Source organism: Echinops telfairi, unplaced genomic scaffold (assembly GCF_000313985.2).
Source record: "Echinops telfairi isolate 266 unplaced genomic scaffold, ASM31398v2 ScPeMD7_7407;HRSCAF=8445, whole genome shotgun sequence".
Lineage (NCBI taxonomy): Eukaryota > Metazoa > Chordata > Mammalia > Afrosoricida > Tenrecidae > Echinops > Echinops telfairi.
In genome coordinates this window covers 6,648,119-6,659,274 of record NW_022111307.1, presented here as the reverse complement: position 1 = coordinate 6,659,274, position 11,156 = coordinate 6,648,119, and the positions used below count along the sequence as shown (strand labels likewise).

General features: G+C 55.1%; 1 protein-coding gene across 1 annotated transcript in view; it reads right to left on the bottom strand.

The window, feature by feature from the left end:
* IGF2BP2 (insulin like growth factor 2 mRNA binding protein 2) overlaps positions 1-11,156 on the bottom strand; it is a 162,547-nt gene that overhangs the window by 17,623 nt on the left and 133,768 nt on the right. Inside the window, exons 8-10 of the mRNA XM_045296415.1 lie at positions 8,778-8,900; positions 8,342-8,477; positions 5,877-5,996 (exon numbers count right to left, since the gene is read on the bottom strand). Of these exons, the coding sequence (XP_045152350.1) occupies positions 5,877-5,996; positions 8,342-8,477; positions 8,778-8,900 (379 nt within the window). The remainder of the gene's footprint in view (positions 1-5,876; positions 5,997-8,341; positions 8,478-8,777; positions 8,901-11,156) is intronic.

Here is an 11,156-nt window from a genome sequence, read left to right as displayed (position 1 = left end):
CCCCCCCCCCAGCCGGAGGAGCAGCACCTCCTCACCGCTTCCTAGGAACTCACCACACGGGGGACAGCACCTTTGTGTGTGAGCACAAGTGCACGCGCAGACACACACACACACACACACCCTGACCCAATCTCTCTCTCTGTGCCCTGGCAGAGTCGAAGGGCAGTGGCTGCTTGTTGTGGGAGCACTTTGACTTGTGGGATGAAAGGAACAGAAAGTGGGAGGACAAGCACCCCTGGGAAGGCAGGCGGACAGGTCTGCGCCCTCAGAGGTCCAGAGAAGGAATGCAGAGGAAGAAGACAGGTCACAGTTGGGGGGCCGGAGGGCGGGGGCAGGAGGTAAACAGGTAGGTGTCATCAGGAGTGGTTAAGAAACCGTGTCCAGTGGTCAGTGCTGGGGCGGCTGCGGAAGCGGCACTGGGCCGCTGTGACGCTCGGCTGCTTTCCCGAAGCCCACTGCCTCGCTCCCTACTTCGCCTTGTTCTGGAAGCTCTGCTTGCTCCTGAGCTCATTCCTCCTGCATGGAGAAAGCCCGCTCTTCATTGACTCCCACTGTGTCTGAAAAAGGAGCCCTGATGGTGCAGTGGGCTGTTCACGGCAGTGCTACCCCCAAGGTCAGCAGTTCGGACCCACCAGCAGCCCTGAGGGAGAAGATAAGGCTGTCGGCTCCCACAGATTTACAGCCTCGGAGGCCCAGGTCAGTTCTATTCTGCCCTGTGGGGTCACTTGGAGTCTGGACCGACGCGTTGGAGGGGTTTGGTGAGTTCTTGTTACTGTGCATAGATCTTTCAGCTCTATCTGCAAACGCTATGAATCCCCAGAATGGTCTCTCAAACAGAAATACATTTGCTTTTACATATTCTTATGACCCGGGTAAGCAAGGCCGGCTGCTGCCCTCTGCACAAGGCCTCGCAAACGTGGTCACTGCTATGTAGGAGGTGAAGGGCTGAAGACAGCCCCACAGGCGGGCAAAGTCAGGGAGCTGACTTCACTGGGGGGGTCTGTGACCAGTCTCGGGGAGACAAGCATGCCCAGCTCTACTCTGAGCTCGAGTGCAACCCTGCCCATGACTCATCAGGACAAAATCAAACTGCTCCTCTTTTCAGGGACTGGACTTCGGGACCTGAGGAAGAAGGCACAGATGTGAACATGGTGGGAGGGTGGGTGCCCTGCTGGGGCCTCAGCCCTGCTTAACTGGGTCTCCAGTCTCAGGACTCAGGAAGACGCTGCAGTGACACCTCACGGCCAGAAGAGGGTGGTATGAGATTGGTGTTCTCTTGGCCAACTCTAGTTTTGAGGGAAGATGGAACAGGTGGCTTGTTGGCTCCCCTGTTCCTACCACCTTCTACAAAATTCCTTGGGCGAGTGGAGGGGGTGGGGGAAGAGAGTGTGTCAGTGCCAGACCCTTCTCTATGCTGGTATCTGCCTGGGCCAAGGCCGGTGGGGCAGTTATTCTGCACAGACACACAGGGCAAAGGGCACATCTGCCCCCTCTGCTTGCCAAGTCAATGTTCAGGACAAATTCTGTGAACCTGTGACTGTCCCTGCACACAAACTCGGGAAGACACAACAACACGAACGCTGTATTGGATTGCGACCTCCCACTCGGGGTAGGGAAGAGGTTTTATGAACCAGTGGTCAAAGGCCAAGGACAAACTGCTCAGTCCCCGTTCTCTGCATGAATCAGAACGGGAGGTGATTGGGGAGAAGCCTGGAGCCTCGCTCTAACTGAGGCTCGGCCTGCCGTTGGCCTTTGTGTCTGAAAGATGGTGCTGGAGTTAGAAGATCTGAGTCTGAATCACCGTCCACAAGTTACCGTGATGGGCTCATCCTTGCCGTGCCTCGTCCACAAGTGGACAGAAGTAGCGCCTACACCTTACTGTTCTGTGACAAGGGTTCACCTATATATTCCAAGGCTCTCTCAGGAGACGCCCCGTGGGCTGTCCCCCTGGAGAGAGGCGAGGCTTTCTATTCCTGCAGTTACAGTCTCCGAGGGGTAGCTGAGAGTCGATACCAACCTGACGACAGAGCGTGGCTTTGTTCTTCGTGGACACGGTGCTGTTCCGAGCACGGGCGCACACAGTGGGGAAGAGAGGCCACTGCCGTCATGAGTGTCCACTCGGCTGGTGCAGCTCAACCACCACCACCACAAACCAGGGCACCGCACGCGGGGAAGGCTTCCTGGGGGGTGGATTCGCAAGGAAGATCCTGCCTTCTCAGCTTCTGTTCCTGGTTCCTTGGCAATCTCCACGTGGTGGGGCATCCCCCCCCCCCCTCTGTTTCCAAGGTGACTGGCTGAAGACACACCTGTCACTGGATCTGTGCTCACTCACAGAAAGCCCCATGCCCAAACAGGGCAGTCTCTGCAGGGCTAGGAGCTGGGACTGGCAGCATATAGTTTAGAGGGTCACGTGTTAACTTTGTGACTGTGAGGTGTGGTCAGGGGCCGTCCAGTCGCCTCCGAGTGAGTGGCAGTGAGTGGCCGCACGCAGCCGAGAACAAAACACGGACCGAGTGGCGCTCTCCTCACACGGCTGCGGCCCCTCTGCCAGTCCAGCTCCCAGAGGGTCTTCCTCGCGTCTGAGGACCCTCTACTTCTCCGGGTTACGGTCCCCCAGGGGCGGGCCTTTCCTGACAGCCTGGCTTCTGAGGAGCATCCTGTCTGGACTTCCCCCCAAACGGGGTCCGGTGGCTCCGTCAGTGCACAGCAGTCTCGATACTCTCTGACGAGGCCTTCACTCAAGCGCACCAGTTCCTCTCTGGTCTTGATTCACGGTCCCGCTTGCACAAGCATCCGTGGGGACTGGAAACTCCCTGGCCCGGGTCAAGCGCCCGAGTCCTCAGAGCGACACCTTTGCTCTGTAAGGCGCTAACCAAATCCCGTGCAGCAGATTTGCCCACTGCCAGGTGCCATTTGATTTCCTGACTGCTGTGTCCCCAGCACTGCCTGGGGACTCAAGTCCATTGAAAACCTCTCCGCTTATCACGATGCTGTCTTTTGGTCCAGCTGTGAGCACGTGGCTTCCTTGGCATCGACGTGCAAACCCTTCTGAAGGCTCACTCTTCCATCTTCCTCAGCAAGTGCCGCAAGTCCTCACTTCTGGCGAGCAAGGTCGCGTCACCTGCGTATCACAGTGTGAGCCAGTCTTCCTCCAAACCCGGTGCCATAGTCTTCTTCATACAAAACGGTTTCTCGGATTATTTGTAAAACGTACACATTGAACAACCACGGAGAAAGGATGCAGTGACACATCCCTTTCCTGATTCTGAACCCGAGTATCCCCTCATTTTGTGTGAGTGGCTGTTTCTTGGTCCATGTGTAGGTTCTGCATGAGCACACTGAAGTGTCACGAAATTTCCATTCTTCTCAGTGTTAGCTGCTGTGCTCCACACAGCTGAAAACCTTTGCGGTCAACGAAACACAAGCAAACAGCTTTCTAGTATTCTCTGTTTCTAGCCAAGAGCCTCTGATGTCAGCAATGCCACATCCTCTTCGGAATCTGGCCTGAGTTTCTGGCAGCTCCCTTTGATGTATGCCTGCGACCATTCTGGGATCATCTTCAGAAAAGTTTTCCTTGCATGTGAGCTCAGCATTCCTGTATACGTTCTGCATCCTGGGGGGGTCACCTTTCTTTGGAACAGGCACACCTATGGATCTGTCCCATTGGCTGGGCAGGCAGCCGTCTTCCCAATTTCTTGGCACACATGAGCGCGTGCTTACAATGCTTCATCAGCTTGCTGGAACATTTCACTCGGTATTCCGTGACGTCCTGGAGCCTGGTTTTTAGCTAATGTCTTCTGCACACCTTGCACTTCTTCCTTCAGGACCCCTGGTTCTTGATCGTCTGCTACCTCCTGAAATGCCTGAAGGCAGACCAGTTCTTCTCGGCAGTTCGGAGTGATAGGAGGGAGGGTGCGCAGCACATACCCACTGGGCAGGCAGACACCACAGGTAGCTTCAGAGAGATGTGGGGGAAGAAGGGAACAGGGTGAAGCTGCAGAGATGAGAGGCGGGACCACTGCCTTAGCTGTGGTGGGACGGAGGCTCACAGAGGGAGTGGCATCTGAGTCAAACCCACTATTTCTGAGAGTGTAAGGCTGACTACCTAGGTCAGTAAAACGGTTACTCTATTACTTTAATAAAAAGATCAGATGTCAGTTTTCCAATAGTTAGAAACTATTCGATTGTATGTCAAAGGAGTCCTGGCGGCACAGTGGTTAAGGGTTGTGCTGCTAACTCCAAGGTTGGTGGTTCAAAGGGTCTGTCACAGGGAGCAAAAGCAGACAGCAGGTTAGGAAGCGTGGACCCGCACGGCTTCATCTCACGGGAGTCGTAGACTGGATCTAGTCTGCGGGCGAATGTGTGCCAACTCTTAAGTTAGACGATCAAGTCTGGAAGGGGTCTGTTGCTAAGTACTTCTGCCCCATTGGAAGGGAACTGGTGGTGCAGGCAGTTACACACTCAGCCGGCAGCTCACACACACTCAGCAAGTCTGTGGGAGGGAGGCGAGGTGCTCTGCTCCCGCAGGATGGCGCCCGGAGAACCCCGCAGGGCAGCTCTGCACCTAAGTCGGCATGGGTTTCACTGCACCCAGCAACAGTGCAGAGGGCCGCCTGCATGGGGGTAAGCTGCTGCAGTTTCTCCCCAAGAATTGACACTTGTCTCCATGCCACGGGCGCAGACCGAGCTGGGGCATGTGTCTCTCAGCTGTTGCTGCTGCTCAGAGCAGTGGCCTGATGCACCCCAGCCACCCCCCACGCCCCCACCCCGGGGGCTGGGTAGGGCTCTATGCTGGGCTCTGTAGCTTAGAGGAAAGCTGATCTACCTGTACAGAAATGAAGAGATTCAGGGTGGATCTGGAAGAGGTACACACACACACACACACACACACACACACACACACACACACACACACACACACACAACTGCAGGATGAGTTGGTGGACCTGGAAGAGGTACGTACACACACACAACTGCAGGATGAGTTGGAGGTGGGTGCCAGCAAATTGCTGCCTGTGTTTTAGAGAGACTATACTCCCCCCACTCCCCGGCCCGCCCACCCGCCCAAGAGCTACTAGGCATTCACACAGGCAGTGCCTGCCCCCGAAACCACCTCTCAAAAGAAAGCAGTGTCCGAAGGGAAGGCCCAGCCACTGGACCCATCCCCCCTGAATAGCCTACACACTGGGAGAGTGAAGTTTGCTTAAAAACCAAGGGTGTGTGTGTGTGTGTGTGTGTGTGTGTGTGTGTGTGTGTGCGCGCGCGCATGCGCACACAGGAGAAGAGGCTGCTAAGCATCTGGCCCGGTTTGGTAAGGTGTCAGCCCTCAGACGCTGCTTGCGCATGGGCACAGCATCTCCCAAGCTCGTCTTCCTCCCGTGTCGTGCGTTTGGGTCCCAACGGGAAATCGGTATCGGCGACTCGATGCCAGGCACTGTGCTGGGTGCCTACACGCTCACACGTAAGCTGGACATTTTCCTCCAAGGCTTTCTGAGTAAGATATGCATCTGAAGTACAGACGTGTGTGGCAATTCTATGTATCCCAAGGATCACCAGGTTCCCTAGTATTTTAGTAAGTTGCCAACACTCGTGAAGGCACAGGTTCCTCTTTTAGCCAAAAGACCCCCCTTCACCAAACGCCACCACCACCATTAACAGGCTCGCTAGTGGCTGCTTCCCTTCCCAGCTGTGACTATGCCATGCTCGAAGGGCTAGATGAGTCACTCAGCTGCCTACCAGGAGGAAAGCCCTCGGGTAGCTGGCCTCGAGCTTCCCAAGAGCCAGCCCTTGGCTCTAATTCAGCAGAGCAGAGATGCTGCTCCCAGAGGCAGGCGCCCCGAGTGCGAGGCGGTGGCTCTGCGTGCTGAGCTACTTACAGCGAAAGGGTGGTAGGGGGGAGCTCCGCGGGGCCCTGCTGGTGGAGGCAGGACAGACAGCCCTGTTGAAAAGATGCCGAGTGCACTGAGGTTCAAGCCTGGGATCAGACTGGTTTGCTGCTGGGAAGAGAAACAGAGCAAGATGAGGGATGGAGACCAGAGAGCTTCAATTGTCAGGCTCCACCATCCAGCGTGGCAGGGCAGCACCTTTGTCCCCTGGTCCGTCTTCCCCTAGCCCTGTGTCTTCAATTGTCAGGCTCCACCATCCATCTTGGCAGGGCAGCATCTTTGTCCCCTGGTCCGTCTTCCCCTAGCCCTGTGTCTAGGTGCAGGGAGGTTCCCCAAACCTCGGCCTGATGTTGGGGTTCTCTCACCCTTGGGAAAGTCTGCACAACCTGGTAAACCAGGCTCTTCCTAAGGGGTCCAGGCCACATCATCAGAACCTTTCTTGTGCACGCCCCTTCACCCAGCTAACACCTGGTCTCTAAACAGCCCCAATGCTCTCCCCACCTGTGAGACTCTACCCACACTTGTCTGTCCTGCAAGAAGGGCAGGTCTGTCCCTATTCACCAGGCGAGGTCCTGCCGACTCTGTGGGCTCCACCTGAGTCCAGATGTCACCTCTCCCAGTGGCCTTCTCGCACCCCTATGTGCCCTCCCTTGCTCTCTAACATTCCTGTGTTTTCCTAAAGCAATGCCTGCCGTATGCCTTTGCCATGCCTGGTTCATCTTTTCTCTCCCTTTTAGGATCCAATCTCCTCGGGGGCAGAGGTTGCCTTACTTTGCATGGTGTTCTCAGTGCCTGGCACAGAGGAATCGGTTACAAGTACACTTCAAAGCACTTGGTCTAACCACTGAGTTTTTCCTACCCAGGAAAAGCACAGATGTTTCTCTCCAACACCACACATGTCAATGCCATCTGTCCCCAGCCTGTGGATGGCTCCACGATCCTATCACTTATTGGCTTAGTTCACATGTCAGCATGCTGGCGTGTGGGAGCCTCACTTACACAGCCCTGCAAGGCGGAGCGATGCGGCCACCCTCCCCCAGCCTGGGTACAACCTGCCCCCACCTTTGTCTTCCTGGACACTCAGCAGCTCTCCTCAGAGTTTCTTTTCTTTTAAAAAAACCTGTCACGAGGGTCACGCAAGAACCAGCATTCTTCTAGAACACCTGGGAACGCAGAGCTAAGATCTCCCAGCTGCACCGCGTCGGAGAGCTGCAGGCGTGCAGCCGTTTTGTTAGTCACCTACCAATGCATGACTTGGGTGCAGACGTGAACAACTCTGAGTGAGTGGTCAGCACACACAGCCCCTCTGTAACGTCCTTCACAGAAAGGGATCGTTATCAAGAGGCCGAGAGCCCAAAGAGGGGCGTGGGGTCACCGAATTACATGTTCACTGACACCTGCCGTCGCGGGCTGCCTGTCGAGAACCTGTACATGTGGAGGGAAGGTCCCACTGCAGCCCCCTCTGCCAGCACCCCCAGCACCCGCCAAGGTGGGCTCTGGGGTGGGGACTGGGTGAGGAGGGCCAGGTGAGCGTGGAAGAAGCAGTGACATGAGCAGGAGGGTGCGGGGGACGGTGCTGCAGGGAAGGAGCCAGGGGCCAGCTGGGCCACCTTTTATTCCTTGGTCAACATCTAAGCAATGTTACCAGGCCTGGGATTCGCATCAAGGTCATCCAAGGGGAGTGGGGCTTTGGCTGAGGGCTGGTCATGGTGGAAACTGTTGAAACGGAACAGGAGGACTTACTGCAGTAGCCTTTCCTTGTCTGTGTCTACCTTGAAAATCATCTTAAGAATGTAAAAAATGTTACTCTTCCGAGCTGAACTTGGGCTTTGCTGATGGACCGATTTAAAGACATTCTGACGTTCTCCCCATCACAGAGCAGAGCCAACAGCAAAGCCTGTACACCCCAGTGAGCTGCAAGAAGTGGGGGGTGGGGGGTGGGCTCCAGTGACGGGGAACAATTTTGGCGCTGTCTGAAGGTGCACATCAGCAAGCAAGAGAGGACCATCAGAAGTGAATTTGGAAAAAATAACGTACTCAAGACGTTTGAAAGGTCACAAGGCCACATCAGAGAAGGCGAATCACAGCTTTCTAGAAAGTGTGGAAGGTAGAGCGAGAGCCCGCTGCTGTCTTTAGGGGCAGCCTTCCTGTCGTGTCCTTCTTTTCTGATCCCTGTTACAGATACTTTCACTTAACGCCCCAGCATCGGCGCCTCTGTGTTTTGCAGACCTTCGTTGCTGTCACTTCCTGCAGCTGGGTACAACAGTTCCGTCCGACGGACCAGCTGGCTTCCTCCCTGTGCGTGCCCTGAGTTGCACAAGGCCAGGGAGCTCTGTGCCTCTGCTCCCAGGAGCTTCCTCCCTGGCTGAGCGGCAGTTATTCCCAGAGAGCAGGGGTCCTGCAGGGGAGCACGTGTGGAGACCCCCCTGGAGGAGAGGCAGGCGCCGGGCACTCACGTTCACGGTCAGCATATCGTTTTCGAAGGCCTCGCGCAGCTTCTTCATGATCTCTACCTCGGCACTGGCACAGGCGTCCACCGTCCCCTTCACAGTGATGGTTCTCTCCGGGTTGTAGATGCTCAGGTCCTGCAAGCTGGCCAACAGGAGAGAGGAAACGACTTCTTTATCAAAAGGAAAATTAAATTCCTGAATGAGGAGGAGGAGGAGGAGGTGGGGAGGGGCCCGGATGCTCTGGGTACACTCCGCGGTGTAGCAAACCTGTGTTTCTATCTGGAATCGCATACGGTGCAAAGGGTCTGACTGGGAACTACCGACGCGGTGGAGGTAAGCACAGCGCCCACGGTGCGCTCCCGGTGCAGGGAAGAGCAGCCCGAGGAGCTGGCTAGAGTCAGATACCAGTATCTGGCACAATTCGTACAAATGCACGGCTTACGATGAGATGGTTATCTTGGTTCCTGTCTCGTGTTCGATTTTCTTCAGGTTTCTGCCTTCCTTTCCGATAAGTCTTCCCACCAAGCCATTGTGGGCCAAGATCTTCAGAGGGATCTCTTCCGCTCTGAAAAACAGACAGACAGACGACGATTGAACACGTCATGCGCGTGCATTTCCCAGCACTGTCACCACGTTTCCACTGCGAACGAGGGGAGGGTTTCACATTTCAGATCACCTATTTCGTATTCATCAGTTGAAGCTCGTTATCAACTACCCCTCACCCACCGCCATTGCACCCCAATAACTCACCCTTCTCCCCGCCTACTCTGAGTTCTCTTCTCCCTGTGGTGAATTACTAGTTAGCCCTTCACCCAAGTTAATAATAGCTGTCCACCCTCTAGCCTATTCCTTCATCTTCCCTCCCTCGCCCCTACAGTCTGTTCCCTTTGGAAGCTCAAATCATAGACCAGTGGCTAACAGAAAGGGAGTCCAGGAAACCACGCTGGCCGAGGAGGCACGAGAAGTCTACTGGGCGACTTCCAAACAAGACTTTGTTCTTTTTCTTTAAAAAGGAGGTGGAGCACGGTGATGAGCTCTCTCTCCACGTGAGAATACTGTGTTAGGGCACGGGGTCTGGGATTGCGGCAGGCCTCCTGTCACCACCAGGGGAGCGTCGCGTGTGCCGAGGACGGTAAAGCAATAGGAAATCCTGGGGCCAGGATGCCCCCAGCCGGGCAGCCACTCAATCTGAGGCCTTGTTGGCTGGCATGCCACTGGCTTCTTACAGCTTAAGTCACTGCTGTGGCGTCTGGGGCTTGAGGCCCAAAGCATGTAACAGACACTGAGCAGCTGCCTCAACATGCACAGGCGGCTTGAGGAGACCCCGCCAGCCAGGGGGTTCTGTCTGCCCACAGCTGAGTTCCCGGCACATAAATGTCCAGTAAGTAAACTAAAACACAGTGTAGGCCTCTCTTCCTTTCTTCCTCTATGGCTTCTATCTCCTACCCCGCACCCCCAGGGTCTTAAATGTCGTCTATATAGAAAGGTCAGTTCTGAAATGTCCAAAGTCGCCTCCTGTCTGCCCGAGGAACCTTAGCAGGGAGCCTCAGGGACACGCAGCCATCGGGAACCGCCCGCTTTCGCCACAGCACTTCTGGTCGGCATGCAGCGTGCGTGTTGCGGGAACATTCGCTCCCACTGCATCCAGCATGAAGGCATGGGCCAGGTCTTATGCACGGGTGTCCTCGGTCCTCAACACAGGGCCTAGTAGGGTCAACACCCAGGAAAGAATTACTATTTCAAAGCTATAAACTTCCTATCGGTCCTATGTGAGTATGTAAAAACCCATCTCATAATAAATCAGTCTTTTTGATTACTTAGAACATTGTAAGATGTTATAAGGAGCTCTGTTGGCATGGAGGGGGCATTTCAGGCTGCTAACCACAAGGTCAGCAGTTTGAACCCACCAGCTGCTCTACAAAAGACGGGGCTCTCTGCTCCCATAAAGAGTGACCGTCTCAGAAACCCGCAGGGGCTGATCCACCCTGTCCTATAGGGGCTGATCCACCCTGTCCTATAGGGGCTGATCCACCCTGTCCTATAGGGGCTGATCTACCCTGTCCTATAGGGCTGATCTACCCTGTCCTACAGGGGCTGATCCACCCTGTCCTATAGGGGCTGATCCACCCTGTCCTATAGGGGCTGATCCACCCTGTCCTATAGGGCTGATCCACTCTGTCCTATAGGGGCTGATCCACCCTGTCCTATAGGGGCTGATCCACCCTGTCCTACAGAGTGGGCATTGACTCGGCAGCAGGGAGTTTGGTCTGGAAGTGGTTTCCACCTAAGCAGAAGGACCGAGGCTGGTGTTATATATAAAACCCCCTGGGAGCTCAATGAGAAGGGCTTCCTCGAATTCAGCCATGGCACGAGGTGGGGCCAGGGGTTCCTAAAGCCCAAGTAGCGGAAATCATTCCTGAGTGAGCAGTTGGATTTGTATTGTTTTCCTTGAACGACTACTTCATCTTCCTGGCTTTGGAACACCCTTACTTATTCTTCTGTTCACCGTCACCCCTTGCTGCTTCTCTAGAAAACAGCCACCACGGACCACAGATCGACCGTGCCCAACTGGCAGCAAGTCTCCCTCCTGTCTGGCCATCCCTTTGTTTACAACACAGAGTCGACTGGTTTAGTAAGAGGTGTATTTACCCTGGAAATGTGCCTAGTACTCGTTAGGCTGTGGAAGCCCAGGAAACATTTCATAGAAGAAAAGAGGAAAGAGAGGAGGAGGGAGAAGAAGAGGAAGACGAGTCAAAGTACTCACTTTGAAACTACCTTCTACTACTCCAGGAAACCACCTGTGAGAGAGTGCAGATGGGGC